The sequence below is a fragment of the Elgaria multicarinata genome, chromosome 3 (assembly GCF_023053635.1).
Source record: "Elgaria multicarinata webbii isolate HBS135686 ecotype San Diego chromosome 3, rElgMul1.1.pri, whole genome shotgun sequence".
NCBI lineage: Eukaryota > Metazoa > Chordata > Lepidosauria > Squamata > Anguidae > Elgaria > Elgaria multicarinata.
In genome coordinates, this window is record NC_086173.1 from 87095079 (window position 1) to 87122711 (window position 27633).

Here is a 27633-nt window from a genome sequence, read left to right on the forward strand (position 1 = left end):
TTTAATTGCATAGCATTTTGGTTGTACAACAATTAAATAGAAACATATTGAGCACATAAAATACCTAATAGTCTTATAGGGTTAAACAATATTATTCAAGAAGATAAAGATAGTTTGGCTCAAAGAAAATGGTGTCTTAGCAAAAGAGAATTTTCATCAAAAAAACAGAACTAAATCTGAATAATTGAGAAACTTTCATTCACAACAGTGCAAAAACAACGAAAGGTAGATACGTGCAAGATGAATGGAAAGATCAGTGGAGAGATACAGGAACATTTTTAAGTGTAGGCAGGAAGGGGGGAAATAATGGCACAAATGCAAACTTAAAAGAGTTTATACACAATTAGTAAAATCATAATGAGCCTAGGTTTAAATCCTGGGCATTATCACTACTACAGGCAACAAATATACTAAAAATAACTTATGTGCTATACATTGGTGTATATATAAATACTTTGTATTTAAAAGAAAGGCAGCAGTCCTATACAAGTGTACCTGGGAGTAAACCCTACTGATTTCAGAGGGACTTACGGCTGAGTAAACATGTATAGAATCGGGCTGCATGTATAGTGTTGATTTATTCACAGTAACTTAGAAAAAAAGCTATGTACATATATTGCACAGTTGTAAAAAAACACTGTTCATTAACCATATGTAAACAATGATTTCCTTCTATTCTTTGGCAATTTTGTTATTTCAGTAATGCTATATGCTGTAAGCAAAAGCACTTAGGTGCAAGGCACGTAGCAAATATTTAAAGGCACATTAAACAGATCTTTAGAGAACAACACCACTCTTAATATTTTCCAGTTTGCAGTATATTCATTGTACTGGCTCAAGGTTTCCATCATCAGAAATCCCATTAAAGCAAATAGAGTTATGCGTTGTGGTGGTGTGCTTTGTAGAGTCAACATCATGAAAACACTTGGTTGAAGACTTATTGACAGAAATACAATTTAGGATTACTGATAATGCTCATTCTATGGCACAATGCTTATTCCACAGTCACAGATTTGGCCAGATTTCTTGGAAAATCCACCTAGAATAAGAAAAGAAAAAAAAAAGATTCTCAACCTATTACAACTTATTCCATATTATTATTATTATCATCATCATCATCATCATCATCATCATCATCATCATCCCGTCTTTTGCCCCAATGCTAGGCCTCAAGGTGGCAATAACATATACAGTTAAATCCTATAAATATAAATATACAAAAGTTAAAAACATATTAAATACATTCCAATATTAAAAGATTTAAAATACATGACAATTTTAAAAGTCCTAGGTCCAAATTATTCACCAAAGGCCTTAATAAATTCATATCTATTATTGAATAAAACATATAGCAAAATAATACATCATACAGGCTGAATTCCTCCCAAAATCGTGGGAAAGTATCAAGCAAGATGGCTCCATAAGTATTTTTTTCAAAATCAGTAAATTTGTTTACTCCACTTTTAGCAAGTTTATGCTCCAAATTAAAAGTAAATGAAATCAAGTTTGCACTGAATTTCCACCTTGAAAGCACAACTAGTTCTTTGTTTAAATGCTATGCAATCATTCTTGCTTCCCGTCTGAAGAAACAGGGGAAGTATCCGAGTGTGTTTGTATAAGTGCTTTAATTGGAGTGCCTAAATATAGAAGTAACTTACATCATATCCTCTGAGAACAGCCAGGTGGAATGAAAGCAGCTGGAGGGGAACAACACTCAAAACTCCTTGCAGACAGTCCACTGTCTGTGGCAGCTCTATAGTTTTGTAGGCAAATTTGGAGCTCTCAGTATCTTCTCTAGAGCATAAAATAATAGGGCGGCCCTGTAAAGAAAGAAGTAAAAAAATATTGATTAAAAGTTACATTTTTCTTTACCTGTATTTATTGCATATTTTAGACATGTAGCAAGAATATCAATAAAAATATATTTAAAATTAAAACACCCAACTGTTGGTTTTAATTTCCCCCCAGACATACAGGGCTGCATTCAGATTTAGATGTGTGCAGGTGGGATTGTGGAAGCCCCCTCCTCACCCACGGCAGCCCCTCCAGTCCACTGAAAATGCTGCACAGAGGGTTCTGCGACTCTGCTGAATGGGGTGAGGGGGGATCCCTGAAAATCAGCCAGACATACCTTCCATGAGTGGAGCCCTTCCATCCACAGAAGACAAACCCTGGATCCAACCCACAATTATTGAATTCATGGCTTAAATCTAAAAGTCAGCATCTTATTAGCCTAAATGTTGTTATATCTGCAGTAGCTGCTAACATTGCAATGCAACTGAAGCCACACAAAGAAACCCTTTCCAGTAGGCCCATGCTTCCCTAGGCTAAAAATGAAAAGTGGACCAAAAGCTGCTGGGAGCCTATTTCTTTCCATCTAGAACTCTGTGCATACTAAGACAAGTTCCATTCATAGGCCAGAGAAAGTAGTGCTTTTGGCAGGGCAGGAAAAGTGAGCCAAAATTATCAAAAGGTTAGAATACCTCATCTTTCTTAGAAGGAAAAAACTAAATGCACTGCATCAGAGACATGACTGAAGCTTATAAATTTATATATGGTGACATGGTGAGCAACCTTTTGGGGGCTCTGGCTACATTTGACAATTTCAGAAACGGTCATGGGCACCACTACAAAATGTCTGCCATACAAAGCATGGCTAATCACAAAGGTCAAGTAACCTGCCCAAAAGACTGCCAGAAGTAGGGTCTGAGCCCAACATTCTAAACAACTCCTTTGAACTCAGCATCAATGGCAACATTTCATAGAAGGCAAACCTCTTCTCTCCCCACCGTCTGCCAGTCAAATAATTTCCCTTTCCTTCCTCACCCTGGTTCACCACTTATGCACTCTCTCTCACCCCAGCTCACCACCCAGAAACATGTATTCTCTCTCTTTCTTTCTCTCTTTCTCTCAGACACACCCACACACAGAGCACCTCTCACACACACCACCATACATTCACACCCACACCCACACCCTTCCCTTCTGCTCCTCACTGCAGACACCTTGAAAAATAAGTTTTAGGATCCATTTCCCTAAAATCTCCCTCAACCCCTTTCTCTCATACACATGCAGTCCTTATACTTTCAGACACCCAACACACACACACACACACACACACACACACACACACACACACACACACACAGAGTTTTCACCCTGCTGGATTCCTGCTTCTCTCCCTCCCCACTCCCTTCCCTGACTCCCCCCCAGATGGTTTACCCCCACCTTCTTTAGCCCCCACCCCAATCCCAAATTGCCAGAAGAGACAGGAATCCCTTTGCCTTTTCATTGTTGTTTTTTGTGACTGGGCACTCTGCAGGGGAAAGCATCAGCCTGCAGCTGCCGCCATCTTCATTTCCTAGCAATGTCTCTGAGCCACGCATGGGGAAATGAAGATGGCAACAATTACAGGCCCTCAGTTTGCTTTGAAGAGATCCCAATTGCTGGTAAGCAAATTTTGGGTTATTGTTGTTGTTGTTTTAAAAAGTGGGAGGGATAGGGCACCTCAGCAGGGTCCTGGAAAGGTGTCTTGGGTAGGGTGACCATATGAAAAGGAGGACAGGGCTCCTGTACCTTTAAGAGTTGCATAGAAAAGGGAATTTCAGCAAGTGTCAGTTGTATATATGGAGAACCTGATGAAATTCCCTCTTCATCACAACAGTTAAAGCTGCAGGTGCCCTGCCCTCTTTTGTATCTGGTCACTCTAGTATAGCTCCTGCAGCTTTAATTGTTGTGATAAAGAGGAAATTTCACCAGGTTCTCCATATATACAAATGACACCTGCTGAAATTCCCTTTTCTATGCAACTCTTAAAGGTACAGGAGCCTTGTCCTCCTTTTCATATGGTCACCCTAGTCTTGGGGGCACATTGGTGCCCAAAGGCACCATCTTGTCTACCCCCAGTTGAGAAGAAATGGAAAGATTTTCTTTTTCCTTCTCTCATAGCACTGGAACTTGGAATCATCTATTGAAACTAATTGGCAGTAGATTCAGAAAGACAACAGAAAGTACTTATGTTATGGTTATAGCCACTAGGTTAGATGGCTTTAACAGGGGCTAGGCCTGTGCACCATAAAACAGTCTTATCAATAATAATTAGCCATGAAGCAAAAAGGAACCTTCAAATTCAAAGGCAGCATACCCTTGAATACCAGATATTTGGGAAAGACAGCATGGGAGGACTCTTGCCTTCACCATTCTAAGCATCCCAAAGGCATCTGGCTGGCCGCTGCTGCGCTGCATGCTGGAAATAAGATGCTGGACTTGATGGACCCCTGATTTGATCCAGCAGGGTTATGAAATGTCACCATTCACCCTCCCAGGAAAAAATGCCAGCAAGAGGAAGTTCATTCTGGACTTTTTTTAATGTAACATTTTAAATATCTGTGTAATGTGCTCAAAGCCAGTGGCATATAAAACAAAGAAATAAAGTCATATCCAAAAACCTAATAGTCAGGAAGAGAACCCTGATTCCCCATTAAGGGAGGGGAGGAAAGACTCAGGCGTCCTCGCTGCCCCCACTCCCCAAACAGTGGGTCATCACTACTGCCAACTAACTGAGTGTTGTGTGTGTGCGTGGTACCAGTTCACCACACACTAGGTGGGGATTTTCAGACTGTGCAAATGTACATGCAGCACCCATTTGGGTACATGGTTCCTGGCTAAGGTCATGTAGGAAAACCATGATGATTCTGTAAACTTTATACTCCCCTCAAGAATGCTCTTCCCACCGGAAATGCTCAGAAGACCCTAGCCATAAAGGTAACATGCTTATTAAAGGGCTTACCTGGCGAGCAGTGACCTGCTGTAGAGCATTCTGGCACTTTGTGAAGCAGGGATCTTTCATAATGATCATGATAACTGGCATTTGTTTATCTATAAGAGCCAATGGCCCGTGCTTCAGTTCACCAGCCAGGATGCCTTCAGAGTGCATATATGTAATCTCCTTGATTTTCTATAAAGCAGATGGAATAAGATCACAGTCAAAGCACTAGATGAAATGCATCTGTATAATTAAGTGCAGATATGGAAAACTGGCAAGACAGTCTCCAAAAGCTACTTTCAGTGCCTCACTGGTGATATTTAACAAGTTATTTGATTCTTTACATTCTGACCTATGGGCATGCACAATTTCCATGCCTGAATGAAAAACAGTAAGATCAGAGATGCTTCAGGTCTAAAACAATAAACCTCGGTGGGCCTGTTATATATAATAAAAGTTAAGGTGAAGGATTCATACCAATGCCCCTTCCAAGCAAGTGGCATAGTTGTAGCCACGACCCATAACCAGAAGTGAACGTTGTTTATATAGTTCAAGTGCCAGGTCATGTATCTTCTCATCCAAAGACAGCACTTCTTTAATCATTTCTGCCAACAGATTAAAACTGAAAATTACTAAAATTATTGTAGTGCCAACAAGTTTCAATTTCAAAAATAGTAATACAGTAGATGTAGCCAGGTTTGTATACATTCAGATTTCTTAGCTTTATCTTTATGTACTAGTAAAGCACAGTATCTGGGAAACATTTCTTGCTCCTGGCCCCTATAAGAAAAAATGTGTAGGGGCCATTTTGAACTGGATATCTAGAAATATATTTCATCAGCTCCCCACACTGAACCCCTTAATTTGGAGTGCAATTTGGAGGGCTCCAAGATCACACCCAAGTTTCCTTCCTTCCCTCCCTGCGGGTGGGAATAGTCATGGTGAGGTTTATGGGTGTCTCTCCTTCCACCTTCCCTCCCATTGTCCTGCCTCTTCTTCTCCCCCCACACCAATTCTCTTTGAGGTCACAACAGTAACCTTGGGAGAGGAGCTGCCACAGAGCTTCTGTAGCAGCTGTGAGAGATGGGCTGAGGGGAAATCCCTGCTCAGATTTTCCCTTCCTGAGGTCATAGCTGTGTCAATAAACTTGGAGGGGGGATTCCCCAATGTCTGATGGCCCCTGGGACACTCTCTGAGGGATCATAGGATTTTTCTGCCCCACCAACTGATTCCTTCAATTTATTAAATACAGGTTTCAACCTCTGTTCAAAATGATGTTACCACAGCAAATTCTAAACACTTCAACATAAAAAAGTTATTTTAAAAATGGTACTTAAATTCAAGCCAACATACATTAAAAATTATGGATAGTCCTTACATAATGTTTTGATATTTTGTTTGTTGAGAAAAGCAAGGCTTAACTCACCCACGCCTAAGCTTGTAAGTTTGTCTAGAATACACTAATACTGTTATTGAATAGTGAGATATGAGATATATTCACTCAGGGCATGATTCTATTTTGAATACCAACTCAACTCCCATATCTACTTTCAAATGAGGAGAGCAAAATGTAGAAAACAAAACACAACCGACAACACCACAGTGCGGTAACTGTAATAATCGTAAGATTATGAGAGAAGGCTGTCATGCAAGTTCAGGACACATATCTGGTTCGATATAGTCCAAACTTTCTTCAAGTTTAATCTTCTTATATCAGACCCTCATATTTTCCATATCAATCTGAACAGTAAAGACATCCATACCAGGTAATGACTTTAGTCCACTCATGATCTCCTGTCTCCTATTTTGCAAAGAAATTCTGTCTTCAGACATCATCAAACCAAACAACACAAGAGAGATGAACTGACTGGTGTAAGCCTAAAGGTGAAAAAACAAAAAAGGCTTGAATATGGTCGTTCAGTGTTTCATTGTACTCACAATTGCTTACATGAGGGTAAAATGAGAAGGGCTGTAGCACATGTTCTGCAAGCAGAAGGTCCCAGGTTCAATCCCCAGGTAGGCACAGGAAAGACTCGTCGGAAATCCTGGACAGCCACTGCCAGTCAGAATAAACAAAACTGAGTGGGATGGGCCAAAGGTCTGACTCCACATAAGGCAGCTTCCTATAGTGTCACAACGTACTGCGATGCTGGCACTCCACGCAAGGCATGCCAGGGCCTATGCTTTGGACAGGGAGGAAAGACCACCAGCGATAGTCAATGCCAGTTACCTTTGTGCTGGCCACCCCAATCTCAGGGCCTGCATTGATATGGACACCACAGTCAGTGTCCCTGGATATTGAGCTCCCAACTGTGTTCGTAATTCCAACCGTCAAAGCCCGACGATCCTTACAGTACCTCAAGGCCATCAGCGTATCAGCAGTTTCTCCTTCAATACAAGAACACATTGACATTTATGCTTAATTCAGGTTTGCCATGGAATCTAGAATTGTTTGCTGTATCATGTTCAAGGTGATAGAAATGGGACTTGAAACAGCCACATGGCTGAAAATGTACCAGCAATCCACAGAAAAACCATACTACTACATGGGAAGATGATGCCTGGGGATACCATCCTGTTTCTCCCCACTTAGTTACTGATGCCACCGAAGTTTGCAGTTTCTTGAGGTGAATATTACCATCACACTCTTCTCTAGTTTGCTTGTTCAGAACTACTCACACCCGCTCCCCTGGCAACTGCTGACCTAGTACAACTCTCCTCCCTTTCCTCCCCAAAAGCAGGACACTGAATACCTATGCTCAAGAACCCAGGACTCTTGTGGTACCTTAAAGACTCACACATTATTTTGTGCAGTAGGGTCCACTTCATTAAATACATGGATATACTAAGTTGCCAGGAATATGTTTACAAATGGGCATAAGGGGGCGGGGGAATGTAAACACTAGAATCAAATGGCAAAGAAATGAAAAAACTACAGACTAAAGCTGTATGCAAAGTGAGCACAGTGATCATTCACAACAGCAATAACTGGTTATTTGTACGCCGCTCTGAGATCTTAATGATATAGGGCGGGATATAAATGTTTTAAATAAATAAATATCCTAGGAATTCTCGTCTTGCTAATTTCCTGTAATGGAACGGGAAACCATTATCCCAATTCATGCCCAAATGAATAGAATCAAACTTCACTATTAGGTCTAATTCAGTTATTTCAAACAAAACCCTCCTATGATATTTCTCGATAAGAGAATAGCAATTTCCTACTTAAGGGTAAAATCCAAAATAAGCCCTACTTAGAGTAGGCACATTGAAATGAATGGGGCTTAAGTTAGTTATGAATAAGTCCCATTCATTTCAGTGAGTCTACTTATGTTGGATTTTATCCTAAATTTGAGAATCACCTCATCCATCTGAGTTCCTCACATAACTGGACCCAGAAAACTAACATCTGTTGAACATAGAGCAGCTTTCCTATCATCATTTATACTCGTCACTATAATGCTGAACTACATTATAGCACAGACTTAAGAAATAGTGAAGATGCTGTCATGAAACTTTTACATGGTAAGATATCAGCTATTTAAGTTAAGGGTGGAGAACTATTTTGCGCGCAGAGGACAAGATTTCATTTTGGAGAAGTTCTCAGGGGCCTCATTACAGTGGTGGGCAAGGCTGAAAAAATCCAACCCTTTCCTCAAATCCCATTGTTACTAATTTATAATAAACATGTTCACTCATGAATAAGGAGAGCAAACCTCTGCATGTCTACTCATAAGTAAGCAGTAAAGAATTACTCAGCTGCACTTTCAAATAGCCCCCCAAACACCAAGTCTCTGCCTGTCTACTCAGAAGGAAGCATACGCATCAGTCTACTGAGAAATGAGGCCAGCCTTCTACAGGACAAAGCTCAGAAGGAAGCAGGACTAAATCACTCGGCAGCTTCTGGGCCGGGCCCTGTGTCCTGCAGCTGATTGGATGTAAATGCTTTCTGAGAAAGGAAACCTTTTTCAGTACAAGGCAGGAAAAAGCACGTCTCTCTGATCAGCTGCTTATCAGAGATAAGAGCTTTATCCTCTATAGCAGAGGGGCTAAGGCTGGAAACTGCCAACTCAGATGGGGGACCCTCATAGGCTTCATCAGGCCTATGCACCAGAGGTTTTCCACCCCTGATCTAAATGTTGGCCAGGTCAGCCGTTGTTCCTAAATGTATACTGGAGGCACTCACATATATTCTGTGCCTTCTCTTTGAACCCTGGCTGAGCTTTTCCCGACAGTCATGGGCAACTTGGTCAGATTATTTAATGAGATTCTTGAAATGTTAAGCTTCAATAAATAGAATGGAGTAAGTGGGAGTAACTGCAATGTTTGGTTAAATTGTAACTTCTATTTCCTGGAATATCTTCATTGTCTAAGCCTCACTGTCCACTGTTTGTAACAGCAGAAAGAACAACGCCACAGCAAAAATAGCAGAGGGGCAAAAAGAGAAACAAACCGCAAGCTGGTGCCAATTGGAGAACTCATAACACATTTTGACATTGTTTCTTCAGCAAAGGCAGCAATCCTCTTTTTTTCCTATTCTAAAAAAGTATCCTTCAAGACTCCTATTCTCCATTTGGCACCAGTCTGAGGTGGACTGATGTTTCTGAGTTGTTTTCAAAAGCAGCTCTACAAAGTTCATTACAGTAGCAGTTAAGGAACCAATGCATGAATGACAATGACAAGATCCTTTTCTCCCAGTACTGGGAGAAATGGGTATACTAACCTAAGTTGGTAAGAAGTGCAGTGAGGAATCTACCCCCTGGGTTAGGGTCACAGCAGCTAACCAAAGTTAGGCCCCAGAATAAAATCAGGGTTTGCCTGATTACATTTGTGAGTATAAAAAGCTTATTTAAGACCAGCTCTGAAGCAGTTACTCAACCCATGAGTGATCCAAAAGCCAAAACAAATCTTTCCCAAGATTAACAAATAAGGCAGAATACAACTTACCCGACTGGCTGATAAAAAAGCACACATCATCTCGAAATACAGGAGTATTGCGGTCCAAAAAATCACTCGCAAGTTCCACCATCACAGGTAGCTCAGTCAGTTCTTCCAACACTTGACGAGTCTATTAACGTAAAGGTAGTGCAATCAGACCTAGTCTTGGGACTTTGAGATTAGGTGAGATCAATGAATTAGGACACAATCCTAAGGGTTGCGATCTCGAAGGCCTCTGAGTATTCAGTGCCCAGCCAGGCTGCAGGAGGAGCAAGGGGGGCAATTTTTGCCTCTTGGTCCTCCTTTGTTGTTTTTCTTTCGATGGGCCTCTCAGTCTGTTCAGTGGAGGCAGGGATGAGACTTTAGAGGCCATCAGATTTCTTGTATCCTAGCTAAGGTCCTCCAAGGCCGCTTTTGTGACCTTGCAATGCAGCTGGTGCGGTTCTTTCCATGGCGGTGTGAGGGGGCTGGGGTTGGATGGGATTCCAGAGTCCCCCTTCTTAGGTTGCAGTAGTGTCTACTGCCTTGGAGGGGGGACTCCAACGAATTCTATAGTCCCTAGAGGATCATAGGATCGCTCTCTTAGTAAAGTAAAGGAAATGAAAAATTTAACCAGTCTTACAGGAGAAATGCAGAACTACTCAGTTAACTGCTGGTTTAAATGACAGTATCTACTTATAAGAAGTTAATATTTCTATAAGGAACAGCCTTCCCATATAGCATGTGAATGCATTTCTTGTTCAGAAAGATAACAGAGAATGTAAACAATACTTAAAAACTACAAGACTCCTATAGCCATGCTTTGAAAAGTTTTCCTTGAAGTCTTCCACATATTCTAAAGTATATTGAACTTACAGCCACTGCAGCATGATAGCTGGTTCCACAACCAATGATTATCAGTCGCCTGCATCTTCTGATTTCTTTCAAGTGATCCTTCAAGCCACCTAAAAGAACTGCAGTTACCACAAAACAGAAAGAGGACTTTAGTTTGGTGAGGTCTCTAATGAATAGTGGCAGTAATGTTAACAGGGTTTATATTTCTCCCCAAATTACCTGTGTTGCTCTCAAAGTTCACCCTTCCTCTCATGGTATTGAAAACAGATTCTGGCTGTTCAAATATTTCCTTCTGCATGAAAGCACTGAAGTTTCCTGTTTTTACAAAATGTGACTGGTTAATTTCATAGCGGTTTTATTACTAGTGTTTAATCAAGAATGAAATTTACAGCAGACTAACCAGGGACAGAGTGGCAGTTTCAAGAAGACATGAAATTGGTGCAACTGAACGACTGGACAAAGTATTAGGCCAATTTGCTCCATTCTACATATTTAATCTACTTATAACAGTAATTACTGCTATTTAAAGGTGAACTGTGGAAGAAATGCAGCATACACAAATGAAATTATTAACAGAAATTTAAATTCTGTGGCAATTTAGCACAACCTTGACAAATCAGTTCAATCATCCAGATTATGAAATACCCTCCCATAGCACATCTGCCAGGTGCCTACACAACTGGTATCTTGGCATCTATTGAAAGATCTCCTTATTCACACAGGCCTTTCTCAGCTATTGAATTTTCTGCTGACAGTGTTTAAATTTTATTGGAGAGCAATCCTGCGGTCACTGGAGTGTTCTAGAGACCATAGGATTTTTCAGAATCTCCCTCCTAGGGCTGTAGATATTTCTATGACCCACCCTGCAGAGAGCTTTGGCTATTGGGCGGTATAAAAATGTAATAAATAAAAAAAAAATAAAAAAAATCCTGTCCCTCATGATTGCCATGGAAAGAACCACGGAGTCTGCTTCCAGAGGTCAGAAAAGTGGCCTTAGAGGACCTCATAAAGATCAGAAAAGGAACGTTCTGGTGGGTGGGGAGGGGAGAGGCCAGGATGTGAAAAATCCTATGGCCTCTCCAGCCCCAGCCCTGCCCACAGCACCACTCCTCCTTTATATGGGCTCATAGTCCTGTCTAGGGAAAAATAAAATAAAAGGAAGGTGGAGAGGCAAAAATCGCCCCCATTGCTCCTCCTGCCTGCTGAGAGGACACTGAATAGTTTGAAACTTCCAAGTTTGGGGACTTCTTTCTAATGGGTGCGCAGCCCATAGGATTGCACCCTTAATTGTTCTTGCTTGCTTTTTGTCTTTTTAGTTATATTGGTCAGATCTTTTATATTGATGACTGATTGTATAGGAAAGACTGTAAGTGAGCTTGAAGGCTTGAAATGGAAGAAAGCAGGGAATAAGTGATTTAAATAAATAGTAGACCCATATTTTTAATAGTAACAATGAGCCAGAATTCCTTTCCTGCTGTACACAGTCCAATACATTGGCTGTAATACACACAGAGCCAGTCCTCAGATCTGGCAACAGCAGCTTCCAGAAATAATATGGAAGCTGCTTTCTATGATAGAACAGTCAGTAGTTTTGCTCCGTACCCCCAACTCCAGCATTGTGTTTCCTGCACCTAAGGTTTTATCAGGTCTTTCTGGTTTCCCATGGAGGAAAGCTTTCTTCAGAGGACTTGCCTTAGCTAGCTCAGCCCTCTCCAACCTGGTGCCCTCCAGACAGGTTGGATGGCAGCTCCCATAATTCCCAGCCAGCATGGGCATTATGGGAGTTGCAGTCCAACATAACTAGAGGGCACCAATTTGAGGGAGGCTGAGCTAGATTTTTCGGCAGGGTCGTACCTTTCATGATTTGCTGCAGTTCCATTTGCAAAGTCTGTATGGCTCGGGATGGGTCATCACTGGCACAACGTTCAAGCCGATGAATAGAAAGCTTCCCTTCAGCTACTGCTGCAATGTCATCATCTTCTAGAAAAATGACTCTGTTGGTGTGCTCAATTATGGCACTACGAAAAATATAAATAAATGCAAATGCAGATGAGTTACAGAGTTTCCAGTGCAACATAAAATTGTTCTACTTAGGCATCCAAGAATAACCAGGAGCGTGGATTATAAAAAGAACCCAGTTCCTGGCCACAGTATGTGGATGGCAGCTTGCAGAGTCTCAGTGCATACCAAAGGACCCAGAGGCTATATACACAGCCTCTGCCTTACACGTGACCATGCTAGATAGGTTCCTATGAATCCTGGCTGCACATGGAGCAGCAAAGGCCTATGATGGACCTCACATTCAGACTATTCCTGCTTGGATTATGCAGAGCCTCTGGCCAGCAGCCGCCCATCCGTCTTTAGGGGTTGGGGATGGAGCTCAGTGCTGGATCACCTGCTCTGCATGCAGAAAGTCCCAGATTTGATCCCCAGCTTCTCCAGGTAGGGCAAGGAAAGAATAATGCCTGAAACCCTGGAGAGCCATTGCGACCAGACAATACTGGGCTAGATGGAGCAATGGCCTGATTTCTGTATAAGGCAGCTCCCTATGTTCCTATCAATCCCCACTGAATTAATTTCTCCACTGAGTTACAAAGGCAGGCTTAAGAAGCAGTTCAGTACTGTTAGCATGACACACGTTTTCAGTCACCTTGCATCTGAAGCGAAGAAAAATTCAACCGCTTTATCTCCAACAGCATGAAGGCAGGTAGAACTATCCAGTCTTTTCATTCGTGTTTTGCATATATTCTTTACATTTTCAATGTTGCCTTTCAATTAAAAAACACACAAACATAAACACCACACATCCACACAACCATGAGATTTAGTAATTATCTAATTTACTAATTATCTCTACCTAACTATTCTAGTTGAAACACAGAATACCGCTAACTTGAAAACAGTGTGTTGAACCTTATATATCACAAAGGAATTATGGCTATTAACATCACTAAGAAAACAAGGGGCATGTTCCAGCCAGGGCTATTCTACTGATTTCAATGGGGGGAAAGTGAAGCACAGGCTTAATTTTAGCTTGAACACACCCATCTATTTGTCAGAATTTCAAGTTAAGTTAGGGTGACCATATGAAAAGGAGGACAGGGCTCCTCTATCTTTAACAATTTTGACTTCCAGTGCCCTGGATTTACTAAATACCCTCAATTTTATTTAAAAGCTGGATCCATTTGAGGATCCATAGACTGCTCTATAATACAGAAGTAGTCAGCAGTTCAACTGTGGGACTTCTAGTTTTTGCATTTAATAAACCCTTACACAAACCGTCCTATCTCGTAATCATTTACCTAACAAATATAACACATTGATGGTTATAATGCTTTACCAACTTACATGTTCTGTATAAGATAGGGATTTGTTCAGTGGAAAGCTTAGATTCACTGCGAACTCCAATAAGTAGAGGACTCCCCCTCCTGTGAAATAATGGAACAACAGGCAAATTTCTTATATAACTCTTATGGATGATGAGCTGGACCTACAGATATTCTTGCTTCAAAGAAAAAGATCCACCAAGGGGCCTTTCCTTTGCAAGTCTCGTGTGTCAGTAGAAAACCAGATTCTGTATTAATATGAAAATGAGCTCTTAAGGGCTTTGGCTATATATCACCAGCTTGTATTATGTCGTAAGCCACATTTACTAACCTCGTAGCAATAGCTTCCCCTGGGTAGTGGATACTTTTGAAAACCAATGCAAAAGCTCCTTCCTGGGAGAGAGAGAAAATGTACATTAATAGATGAAAAGATGGGATGGGATCAACATCTAAAGAATGTCTTAAATGGAAGTTTTCTCTTCCAGAAAAGGAACACATTTGTTCTTTTGTATAAAGAACCTGCCAGCAACAAAGGAACAAAACAAAACAAAACAAATAAAAATGCATTCCATCCATTGAGTCAGCAACGCTAGGCATACATGTAGGCCTTATCCCCATTTTTATTATTCATTTATTTATTTATTTTTATTATTACATTTATATCCTGCCTTTTTTCCTCCAAGGAACCCAAGGCGGTTCCTCTCCATTTTATCCTCACAACAACAAACCTGTGAGGTAGGTTGGTCTGAGAATCTGTGACTGGCCCAAAGTCACCCAGTGGGTTTCCATGGCCAAGTGGGGACTAGAACCCAGATCTCCCAATTTCCAGTCCAACACTACACCACACCACACCATCGAACTCAGTTGGACTGAATACAAATGGAAGTGTTGTTTTACTCTACATCCAGCTGTGGCAACTATAGATGCAGAGCTACTAAACAATCAAGGAAGTTTAGATACCACCGTAGCTTCTTTTAATTGAGTGCAAGAAGACATATTTTGCAAACTTAGGTGGAAGAAAAGCAGAGATAGGGAATGGAAGGATTACATTCTGACTCTTCCAGTGGAACAGCTCAGCTCCACCCCCTGCCCCTAGAAATACTGCTGTTTAATGTGTCTCATCTGGGTTTGTATTTCACCCTGAACTTTCATGGACATGGCAAACAATAAATAGCTTATTATTTCCATTTATAACCCACCCTTCATTTAAAAATAACAATCCAGGGTGGGTTGTTTTTACTAAAAACAAAAGCAATATATAACTATAGACATTGAACATGTCTAGTTTTGCTTTTCATGGTTTTAATTTTTGTGAACCGCCCAGAGAACTTCAGCTATTGGGTGGTATAAAAATGTAATAAATAAATAAATGTCTGCAAAATTCAGTTATTTTAACTTCCTACATGAAAAGTAGTTCAGTATCATCTAAAATATGATCAGTTCTATGAGGTAAAGCAGAAGTGGGCATCACATGGCTTGCAGGATGCATGTGAGGCCCCCTGGCATAAAGTCCCCCACCCCCTGCCATGAATGAATTTGTGGCTGTGGCAGCAGTAGCAAAATAATTGGCTATTTGTTAACAAATTTCAGTGGCCCAATAAAGCTAAATATGGCCTTTTTATGCCATTGTTGCAGTTTGTGACAGAAATTTGGTGGCAAACCATCAATTCTTTTGCAATTCAGGAATACGGTGGCGGAGTGCAGCCCCCGAGTAGTTCTGGGGAGCTAAAATGGGCCCACCACAAATTTGTCCACTCTTGAAATAAAGGGATAGAATCTCCCACTCACCAGCTGATGAATGACTCTCTCAACCAAGGCAGAAAAACGCATGTCTTCCGTCTCTCTGTTATCATACACATATTTGATCAACTTCGGAATGGTTTCAGTATCTGTTTCAGATTCAAACTCGTAACCTTTGGTCTCCTGGAATGTTTTCAAGGAAATGTTAAATCTGCTTTTCTTGCCTCAGGCTCTGTACACAACATGATCAATTGCTATCTACTATCCTGATCACCATTCTTGCCAACTTCTAAAATCACATTCTCAATGTAGACAAAGATACTTCATTTAAGCATACAATTCCAACAGCACAGAATTATTATTTGCCTCATAACAAGTTGGGGTGATTGGGCTAATTTCTGCTAGGAACTGTATCTTGATATCCCCTACTTAGGTATTTGCACTGCCACATTCTCTACGTCTTTCTCATCTAGGAGTGAGAAAAGGGAACTACCTATCTGAGGAGGAGCTGGGTGCGGAATTCATTTTAAAATGGCAGGCAGGGATGGATCTTTCCTAAGAACTGAAGTGCCACTATGCCATACAGCTCACTGTGCCATACAGTTGAATCATTCAGTTGTTATCAGCTTACCAGAAACTTCCTTAGGTCTTTGTAATTGGTAATGATTCCATTATGGATAACAACAAATTCTGAAAGGAAGAAATAAGGGGGACAAAAAAAAAAGTAAGAGCAAACCTAAAGCCCATAATTCAAAAAGTGGTTTAAAACTGGTTTTGTTTCACATAACACTTTTAATGTGCAAAGTGTTTCATGGTCCTTTAGTTTTATTTTATTTTCTTTAATTCTGTCTGCAGCTGCGTCAGGTAGCCCACCATCATAGACTTCTGGTTGTAAAAATCAGAGTGAGTTAAGAGGCTTGGGGAGAATTTTGTTCTAAATAAATTTGCGAACGGAAACCTGTTGATAAAAGGCACTCTAATGCCAGCAATTTCAGGCCCATACTTCCATGTATTGTATTATGAATGTTGGGAGTCACACCTTGGTAAAATGGCAACATTTCTTAGGGTTGGCTTTAAGAAAATCTGCTGTAATCATCAATCTTATCTAAAACACACAAACAACTGATGGCAGTCCACTGGTTGCAAGAGTTGTTTCTAGTGGAATTTCTATTCAAATGCAACTCCAGATTTCCTTTCTTTTTATTTTACAGAAATTACCTACCATTACTCTTATCTGATCTTTGAGGGTGACTGTTCACAGCATTTGGTGCTCCGTGGGTTGCCCAGCGAGTGTGAGCAATGCCAAAATGTGTCTCAAAATCTGCCTTCAAATCCAAACCATCTTGTTCTGTATAGAAGAAAACATATAGAAATAAATACATTTCAACCCCTTTAAAGTCAAATTATAGTAACTAAAGCACTTGACTAGCAAAGTCTTAACTTGCTAACTATTAAGATTATAAAAGAGAGATGACTTGTGTATTCCGAAGTGTTTGCCATGTTTTTGCTTCTATGCTTCTCATAAACCAGTTGAAATGGGACTGACTGTGTTATCTTTGCGGCAATTAGTTCAGCAACAGGGGAGAACATGATAGACACCCCACGACCACATTCCACGTAGCTGTGTATCCAATGTTAGTCCTAGTCAAAACTGAAATGGATGGGACTTAACTTAGACTAGCATTGGATACAACCCAGAAATCACCCATAGCAATGGATATCCTAGCTAACGGAATATTCACATTTCTGAGGTTCAATCCAACACTGCACTAGTAGAGGACTGCTAGCACAATAGGACTTCCTCCCTCAGCCCCCCTGGCCTTTGCAACCATCTATGTTGCCCAAAAATCTGCTCCAGAGGGTTTCCTGGCCCTCTGGAGCAGAATGTCAGGGCATGTGAGGGGCTGTGCAGCGGGAGGGGCCGCAGCTCAGTAACAAAGCACCGGCTTTGCATGTAGAAGGTCCCAGATTCAATCCCTGGCTTCTCCTGGTCGAGCTGGAAAAACTCCTGCCTGAAACCCTGGGGAGCCACTGCCAGTCAGTGTCGACAATACCAGGTTAGACAGAACAATAGTCTAACTCAATATAAGACAGCTGCTATGTTCTTATGAATCGCCCCTTCTCCTGGCTCTGCTGACGGAATTCTTTCCATTAGGTCAGGGTGCTGAACCTCTTTTATCCTGAGGGCCAAATTCTATTTCAGAGAAGTTCAAGGTGGCCGGTAGGGCCACTGCCATTCCAGTGGCAGGTAGGGCAAAGGGGAGGGGCCAAAGAAACCTGCATACTTGCTTAAAGCTCTTACTGCCTGTAAGTAAGCCGTAGGAGAGGCATTTCAATCTTTTCCAATGTGGGGAAACCGCACGAAAGCTGGAAAACCACCACATAACTGCTTAAAGTCACTCGGCATGTCAGATTGACCATAAACATACCAAAATGCACATAAATATTTTTTATACTTACTTTGCAGCTCCTCATCAAGAGCCTTAACTTTGCCTTTTTTCTTTACCAATTTGATGTATCTTTCCTTATCTTCATTATCATTTCCATCAATTGCAACACCTGAAACACAGAACACAAAACCTATTGTACAACCTCGTCACAGAGGGAGAAGAGATAGCATGCAGGAAATACATATAGATGATTATGCAAGCCTTCATTTTACGGGCTGAGCTATCACTGTGCAATGCTAGTTGATGGTAGAACTTGATACTACAAGGGACTGCTACTACCACTATGTCCTTTCCCCCACTTTCCTCGTAAAGTCCAGTTTGACACAACCTGGGACATGACAATGTTGTTCTATGTGTTGCCCCACCCCTAATTAACAGTCAATAGTAAAACATATGTTTTGCACGCAGGTCCCGGGTTCAATCCCTCAAATCACCAAAGAATGTCAGGTGGTAGAACTGGTGAAGACCATGAGATGTTGGAGAGCTGATACAGGGCTAGATGAACCCATGGTCTGACTCAGTATAAGGCAGCTTCATATGCTCAAAGACAATGATGTGAAGTAGAGGCAAAGTAATGATGTCATGTAAGATGTTGTGTTAATTTAAGTACTTTAAGGAAGAGAGGGATTGAGACCAAGAGTAGCAGCAGTTGTGTCTCATAATTAAAAAATGAAAAAGAAAGGAGGTATAGTCACTGAAATAAATAGATAAATAATGTCTAGTTCCACCTTCCCACTGCAACTAAAATGCTTGGTTGGAACAGAAGCAGTAACAAGTTAAGGCAATAAGTGACAACAGCATTAGTGTCCCCACAACATACCTGCAGAGTCATATCCCCTGTATTCTAGTCTTTGTAGACCTTTTATTAGAGTTTCAAATATCTCCTTCCTGGTCCGAGGCACTCTGTAGTTCAGATAAGCAAAGATTCCTGTTGGGTAGAGGGTAGTGAAGAAAAGAAATAATGTAATGCCAGTACTTTGACGAATTTGCACAATATATTAGTTAGTATGTTCATCAACTGACCTATCGAATACTGTCACCTGACCACCTATTGTTTGTGGATAAATATTCCATGAAATCAAGCATTCCAATTAAAGTGGAAACTTACTTCTTATTTTATTATGTGATTTGTTACCAAGGCCAGGAGTTAATTTTATTGTTTCATTCTCAACAGTTAACTGATTTGCCTTTGTAATTAGCATAAATATAAAACCTGTTGTTGGTATTACCTTTTTTGTTTGTCTAGTAAAGTTAGTACTTCACAGATTGATGATTATTTGATAATAGTTGCCTGGTCAATTGAACAAATCATTTTGAATGAACAAATCAGGATTGGGCATTTTGACCAAATTCCTTTATTAAAAATGAGAAAAGATGTATCATTTAGGCCACAATCCTATCAGGATAGTCGTAAGTGTCCAACCTCAGAGGCTAAGGGCTATCCTATGCATGGCAGCAGCAGCATGGAGGGGATCCTCTCCTCCATGCTCAATCCTTCCTGCAGTTTTTGCTAGACACTCAATTTCGAGCATCTAGCTGGGAAGCTTCGGAGTGGGATAAGGGGAGGCTGTTCAGTGGATAGGAAGCTGCATAAAGGATCTTCTGTGGTCTCCTTCCCACCCCACCCTCTTTTCACCCCCCTCCGCACTCCATTCCTGAGCATAGAAAAGGGGTGAAGAGAACCATGACAGCTCAGAGGTGGTGGGGGAGGGGAAATGGTTCCTGGGAACCAAAGTCTGAGTGCTGGGTCCGACCTCAGTTCCCAGAAACTGAAAAATCCTATGGCCATCTAGACAGTGTCTAGTGGCCATAGGATAGTTCCCTTACCCAAGCTGCATATGAGATGGCTCTATCTATCTACCTATCTAAAATCTTTCACCATTTTTGGAACCAAACTTAGACTGAAATCCCCTATGCTCCCAAAAATAAACACACAAAAGTCAGATTTTCAAAAATAGTCCTAGACTAGAATACTCTGGAATATAGCTGGTATTTGCAACTTCCAGAAGTTTGGGACTGTAACTCCCATCAGTCCCAGCCTACTTGGCCAATGGTGAGGGATGATGGGAGTTGTCCAAAATATCTTGAAGCAACAAGTTCTTACCCTTGGTCTACAATTTATGGAAGAGCTAAAGAGCTACACCACAGCTACATTTATTTGATTGTTTGTTTATTTTATTTATATCCTGCTTTTCCTTTCAAGGAGTCTAGGGTGGCTATCAGCACAGTACATCAAGAAAATATTAAAATCATGGCTCTAAAATCATGATTCCAAAATCATACACACAAAAAATGCACTAACACCATTAACACAATCAGTAATAACAAAAACAAATAGATCACTTGCCTATACCTCAAAACCCTGCACGAATAAATGTGTCATTAACTGGCACCTAAATGACAACGGGGGGGGGGGGGGGGGAGCCAAATATCTACCGGAAAGGAGTTCCATATTTAAGAATATTCCTTTTCTTTTCTTTTCTGGTTAAATGTACCAGATATAATTCATACCAGCAAACACTAACAGAAAAAGCTGCCCCGACTCAGCAAGAAAATCCCCTAAGGTCATGGCTGTTAACAATTTTTCCATGCACTCAGCTCAGGTTCTGTGCTACTTTTCCAGAGCAGTATTTTAAATATTTTCGCACATCCTCGATTTAAAAAAGCATGACTTTTTGCTACTTTTCTGAACCAGAGTTTTACAACAGATATATTTCAAACCTGTCAGGTTCCTGTGTTGAGGAGGAGTGTTTTGAAGCCTATGTCACTCCAGGAAAGGCCTCTTTGAGGAATCTAGCCACAATGCAGCTAGTGTGCTGTGATTGGTAAAGGTTCCTTGTTTATACTGAACTCTAGCATTGCTCCTATTTATGCATACCAGGAGACTTGGAAGCCACTAGAGACTTTTCATTGAAAATGATAGCAGCCGCCTGGGCTGCCAAGGAATATATTACAGATTCTTTGGGCCATGAGAAAGAAATCTTACCTTCGACACACACATTCTATTGTGCCCTCTATTAAGTTTATTAACTGCTTGCTTTCAACACACAGAGGCCACACAGAGTTAAATTTACTTAAGATCATTGATTTCCGTGGGCTTAGATGTTAACTCTGCACTACAACTGGACAAATGCTATAGCGCCTCTCATTAAAAGCATTCCACTCCTCATTTCTTTCCTTCCGCAAAGGGATCAAGATCACCTTTTCTAGTAATCAGGTTTATGTACCATAACTGTTTTCGGTTTGAGTTTTTAGGATGAATTGCAGATACATTTAAAGTTTATTTTTGTGCTAATGCTATTACTTCTGATGCTAGCCAAAACAGAGAGAACCTAAAATTGACTTCTTTTCCAAGTTTGTGTCTGGCTATAGCAAAAACGATATAGCCAGACACTTGGGGCAACTTGAAGACAAACAGATTTATTGTGGCACAAACTTTTGTGGACTAATCTACGGCAAAAACGTGAAGCGCAATCTTTAGTGGTACAATCAACCTTCTATCGTTAACTAAGTCCTTTCCCCCTTTTGACCTCATTATCTTCATTTATTTATATCTTGCATTTATACCCCATTTCCCATCCCAAGTTCCAAAGGCAGAGTTTCATGTTACGGTCTTCATGATGTTATTGTCTTTCTCGTGCAAGAGATAAGATGACATTAAGTACTCCTACTTACAGATGACTTAATCGCTGGGTTTGACAAAAACAAAAAGGATCAAGTTGCTTTTAAATGATTACATACAGAAGTAGTTCTGTACAGGAAAAGCCTCTCAATCTACAAAGAAAGAGTGAGGGAAAGAGCCTCCATGCTGGCACTTAAAAAACTAAAGTTCAAGCAGAGAGTCAGCTAGATGTTGTACAAGCCAATCTTTGTGTAAGACTCCTTTTTTTATCTCTCGTTGAGGCTTTGAAGTTCTTGCTTCCTCTTTCAGGAATGCAACTGGTTGGTAAAGAAAGGCTCCTTGAGAGTTTTCAGTGGGGAAATTCCACAGGAATGTTAGTGCTTGCAGTTATTTTACTGGAATCAAGATTGGGTTGTCATCTCATACTTTAAGTGTAACAAGTAGTGACAATGCTCCCCTTTCCAACTCCACTTTTAAAATGTGTAGTGTGCTGCTTAGTAGTCCTCTCCCCCCACCCACTACCCATCTGTAATAGTCTTCTCAAGCTGCCCCATGTTCAGTTATGCTCCCATTCAGACACAGTTATGCTCCCATTCAGAGACAGTTGGGGGAGGGGGCAGGCAAATTGCTTTCTGGGAGGGGCTTCTGCCATGCTGTTGCCAAAAGAAAGCAATGTGGCAGCTGGCTGGTCAAGGCTGCAGCCCTGCAGTGCACCATTTTAAATTCAGGCATTTTGGTTTACTAAATTTGATTAGCAAGCTGAACCAATCAGATGTTGCCTTTGTGGGAGCGCAGCCAATGAGGGACCAGGAGTGGCTATGGGGGACCTGGAGGAAGTCTTCTCACTGCTCCAGTGCCCTTACTGGTTGTGCCATGTTGTCTGTCAGTTGTTTGGGGGCCTCGTTGGATGGCAAGGCTCTGGAACTTGTCATCCAACTTGCCCTGTGGTCCTTCCTTAATGGTACCACTGCTCCCCATTGTACCTTTTCTACTGTTATTATCAAATATGATATCCCATATCATATTCTGAGAACAGCAATCCTGTATTCTCTTGCAGTTAATTTAACAAACTGAGCAATCTCGAGATGTGAAAGCCTTAAAACACAGGTATGTCAGCAGCTTTCACTTATATGTCAACTTCAGGTACATAAGCATCTGACTAGCACTGTTGGGAGCAGGATGTGGGACTAGTCAATGGTTCCCAACTGTGCCCTCCCAGATATTGTTGGACTATAACTCGCATCATCCCTGACCACACCATACTGCCTTAAGGTGATAGGAGTTGTAGTCCAACAGCATCTGTGAATCCAGAGTTGGGAACCACTAGACTAGATGTACCTGTAGTCTGATCAATAAAATCCCACCTTTAAAATATGTGAACCGCCCAGGGAGCTTCGGCTATGGGGCGGTATACAAATGCAATAAATAAATAAAATAAAAAATATTAACTTATATAATAATTTAGAAACTTCAGGTTTTTCTCATCCCTGTAAAACTCACTCATAATTTTTCCAAACATGCACTAAAAGATAGTCAGAGGTTCTTAAGTCAACCATGTCCAATCTATCTGGCTTAGTGTTTATAACTAATGTTAATCATATGCTGCTAAAGCATATGATCAACATTATCACAAGCTAGCAGGCTACACCTGTGTTTTCAGAACTGAGTAAAGTTAATTTTAATTTTTGTGAACCGCCCAGAGAGCTTCGGCTATTGGGCGGTATAAAAATGTAATAAATAGATAAATAAATAAATAAAATAATAAAGTTGCCAACCTCTGGTAAAAAGAATTGAAAATATATGAAGTTTCAGTAAATGTTTACAAAATTTACAAAACATATAACATGCAGAAATGTCCTATATTTTAAATGTCTTATTAATGTCTGTTTTGCCAGAGGTATTTTTAAGGGTTTTCATCCAAGAACAGGAAGCTTTCCTTCTCCATTTCCAGTGACATTTTTGGAACAGAGTTCTTTATTTACATATTCTTCTTACGTCACCAAAATGGTCTGGTTGCTACGGCAGCAGTGATGGGTGTGAGAAAGGCTGAGGGCTCTGAAATCACACTAGACTGACTGCTACTTCATACTGAGTCAGCCACACCACTCCTTAGTACTTTGTTGAACAGTGCAACATCCCTATTTCTTAGTCACAATAGAGATGTATTACTTTAGATAATATGATTTCCAGTATGTTTATTCGTGGAGTCTTGAATTCGTAACCAATGGTAACACAGGATCAGATTTTCTTTGAGCAATTTAAAAGGGTCAGTTATACTGGAACAGAATCTTCTTTTACAGATGAAAAAATATACTTCTTGTTCACCTTTGAAAGAGAACATACTGATTTATCTGACTGGAAGGGTGGATGAGTTACTGTTTTGAATGTGCAAATATGAAGGACATAAGAAATGCCATGCTGGATCAGCACACTGTTCACACAGTGGCCAACCAACTGTCGACCAGGGACCAACAAAGCAGGTCATGGTGCAACAGCACCCTCCCACCCTCTCCTCCAGGAATTTATCCAACCCCCTTTTAAAGACATCCAAATTGGTGGCCATCACTACATCTTGTGGTAGTGAATTTCATTGTGCTGTGTGAAGAAGTACTTTGTTTTACTTGTCTTGAATGTACCACCAATCCACTTCATGGGATAACCCTGGGCTCTAGTATTTTGAGAGGGAGAAAAATGTCTCCCTATCCACATTCTCTATACTATGCATAACTTTGTTCACCTGTATCAGGTCTCCCCTTAGCCTCTTTTTCCCCAAACTAAACAATCCCAGCTTCTGTAACCTTCCCTCATAGAAGAGATGCTTCAGCCTCTTAATCATTTTAGTTGCCCTTTTCTGCACTTTTTCCAACTCTAAAATATCTTTTTTAGGTGTGGTGACCAGAATTGTACACAGTATTCTAAGTGTGGTCGCACCATGGATTTGTATAGAGGCCTTCTACATTTAATTTTGGAATTAATGTCCAATTCAGATTCTCATTTACAGGTTCAGGCATACAGCCCATGCTTACTCACTATCAAACAATCCTTTTACTTAACTAGTCTCAACCCTACACTTACCTCAGAGTAAGCGCATCTGAAGTCAATGGGACATACTCTGAGTAGACATGTGTAGGATTGTGCTTTAGAAGTGTCTTCAATATTCTAAGATGGGGGTCCCCAAATATTTTGAACCTGTGAGCACATTTGAGAATCTGCTGTGGGCACCACCACAAAATGGTTCCCATGGAGGATGTGGCTAATCAAATAATGGCTGTCATGGAGGCATGGCTAGTGAAATGTGAGTTAGGAAATGCAGGGGAGGGAGAGAAACTGTGAGGCGTGAGGCTAGGAAGGAAGGGGAAATAGCAAGGCAAAGAGGTAGAAGGGAAAGAAAGAACACAGCTAGAAAATAGGAGGGCAGAGAAACAGTAAGATAAAACGTGGTATGGGGGAGAGAAAGCAAAGCTAGGGGCTGTGAGAGAGGGAAAACAGAAAGGCAAAGGGTTAGAGGTGAGAGAAAAAGCAAGGCTAGAGGCTAGAAAGGGAAAGAAGACTGCTCCAACGTTCTCCAAGTTTGTTACTTCTTTTTTTTTTAAGAACGGGGTAGGGAGTGGAGAAGTTTGTAGGCGCTGTTGTTGGAGGTCTCTGTTGATGGCATGGTACCTGCAAGCACCGTGTTGGGGAGCCCTGTTCTAGGATCTTTTTATCACAGGGTAATTATGCCAAAATAATTTTTACTGGCTGAGATAAAATTGCAGTGTAAGGAAATGCAGTCACAACTTTACAGATCTGTTCATACAGCCTTATCTCTATGTGTGGCTAGATACTCCTACCCCCCACCTGCCCACTATCACAGCAACAGTTTAGCCCAGCCTTCCCCAAACTGGTGCTCTTCAGATGTTTTGGACTGCAATTGCCAGCATTCCTGACTATTGGCCATGCTGACAGTAGCTGATGGAAGTTGAAGTTCAAATCATCTGGAAGGCACCAGGTTGGGGAAGGCCGATTTATTTATTTATTGCATTTCTATACTGCCCAATAGCTGAAGCTCTCTGGGCGGTTCACAAAAATTAAAACCATTCAAGTATAAAAACATGATATAAAATACAATATAAAAGCACAACCAGGATAAAATAGCAGCAGTGCAGAAACACAAATTTAAAACAGCAAAGTTAACATTAATTTAGACTGTTAAAATACGGAGAGAATAAAAAGGGCTTCACCTGGCGTCTAAAAGAATATAGTATAGGTGCCAGGCTCTTTAGGGAGCTCATTCCACAGCCGGGGTGCCACAGCAGAGAAGGCCCTTTTCAGATGTTCAAAAGGGCATTCAATGAACATGCAGGGGTTAGGGGTAGGGAATCATTGCAGCAGCCTCCACAACTTGACCAAATGAACAGAGTGCATATGTGTAGAACATCCTACCGACATAGTCAGGAATCACCATCCCCACATGCACATGCACTGAATACTCTTTTTAATGTGTCTGGAAGGGGCTACTGCTATTGCCTAAAATTAACAAAGGATGCATTTCTGCATGCCTTTGGAAAGCTTCCTAGAGTAAGCTGGAATGCAAAATACACTTATGATCATGCTTAAGTTCCACCCTTAAAGATGGCTAGTTTTAGATAGATTTTAGGCAAGTCAGGCAACCCATTTGCCATGAACAAGGTTGCAATCCAGGAAAGTAGCTGGTCCTGTGCAACATGTGGACTGTCTCAAAGAGGAGAGATTGTGGTCATCAAAATTCTTGGTTTTCCTTTACTTCATGGAGCCAAGACTTGCTTCTTGCACGGAAGGCACACAAAAGGCTAGAAATGAAAGATTTTAACATTGCACTTTGTCAACGGCCCCATGGAAAATAACGGGAGGAGGATTAATCAGCAAAAAGGAGCTTAGTGAAGGAGAGAAAGGGAAAGCTGAAGGGGAAACTTGGGTTTTATTTCTTGTTTTGGTTTCCTTCAAGTACGAAGGAGATTTTTAACAGCTACCGATGCATTAGGTTCAATTCAGGATTGATCTTGGAACTAAACAAGTAGAGAGCTTCAGCTATTAGTGTGATATAGAAATGGAATAAATAAATACATACAGAAATTTGATTTTTCTGGAATCTCAGTTACCCTCGAAGAGGCATTGAAAGGCGTTTCAAAGAAAAAGCTCCTCCTGCCCCTGCTGTTTTTGTGCCCCTTGCAACGTTCAATCCTGGAGCAGAAGCATTGCGCACAGCGGACGACAAGGCTCGTAAAGCGCACGGGTCATAAACGTCCCCCATAAACAAACCAACACACCAGAACCTTGGAGAGGCCAGGTAAGAAGAGCTTTGCTACGGCGGACTCGTGCCTTAATGGCTACCCAGAGGAAGGCGGGCGCACAGCAGCAGTAAATGGACCGGGATGGGAACGGAGGAAAAACTTGAACGGGGAAGGAAGCACGACATGGACATGCCTCCGTCTATGGATTTGGGGCAGGGGACGGGATCACCTTTCATTTTCCTTTCTGCCTTCCTTGCAAATAAGTCGGCCCTACTTCCCAAACAGAGGACCTCGGTTTTTTGTTGGAAGAGCGGGGCTTTGCCTCAGCGAGGAAGCTGTTCTTCTCCTCACCGCCCCCCCCCTTCCGCCATCCTTCCGAATGGAGATGCCCACAGCCCTTTGCCATGACGTCCGGCGACTCTGGCGCCCTTTCTGCCTCTAAGAGCAAGCGCCAGAACCCAGACGACCACCCCGCACCCTGTCGCTCACTCACCGCACATGGCTGACGCCCGCGCGTGCAGACCTGTTTCTCTCGCCGGGAAGAAACGAACCACCGCGACGAACCACCGCGACCAGACACGGCGGCTTCGCTCCTCCGCCTTCCCCTTTATAACGTGACTTGGACCGCCCATCTTGGCTTGTTCATTGGCTGAGAGTGCCAGGCAGAGGCGGCGGAGTGGCGGGTGGGGAGCGTGAAGGATAGTCCCGG

General features: G+C 41.4%; 1 protein-coding gene across 1 annotated transcript; it reads right to left on the reverse strand.

Moving 5' to 3' along the window:
• On the reverse strand, positions 1-27556 carry GFPT2 (glutamine-fructose-6-phosphate transaminase 2). Its single transcript, XM_063121554.1, has 19 exons — positions 27418-27556; positions 18874-18981; positions 18064-18162; positions 16826-16951; positions 16235-16293; positions 15652-15786; positions 14195-14256; positions 13886-13965; positions 13188-13305; positions 12392-12555; positions 10757-10852; positions 10559-10656; positions 9713-9833; positions 6996-7153; positions 6529-6643; positions 5243-5370; positions 4790-4957; positions 1659-1820; positions 1-1039 (listed from the first exon to the last, which is right to left on the reverse strand). The coding sequence occupies exons 1-19, from the start codon at positions 27554-27556 to the stop codon at positions 995-997; spliced, it is 2181 nt and encodes a 726-aa protein (XP_062977624.1). The 3' UTR covers positions 1-994.
• Positions 27557-27633: the final 77 nt, after the last annotated feature.

Coding starts and splice junctions, on each gene's coding strand:
- GFPT2 (XM_063121554.1), bottom strand. CDS start 27,556: ATGGGCGGTCCAAGTCACGTTATAAAGGGGAAGGCGGAGGAGCGAAGC. Junction 15,787..16,234: donor AAGACCTAAGGAAGTTTCTG/GTAAGCTGATAA, acceptor AAAACATTCCAG/GAGACCAAAGGTTACGAGTT. Junction 6,644..6,995: donor TTGGGGTGGCCAGCACAAAG/GTAACTGGCATT, acceptor TTTCACCTTTAG/GCTTACACCAGTCAGTTCAT.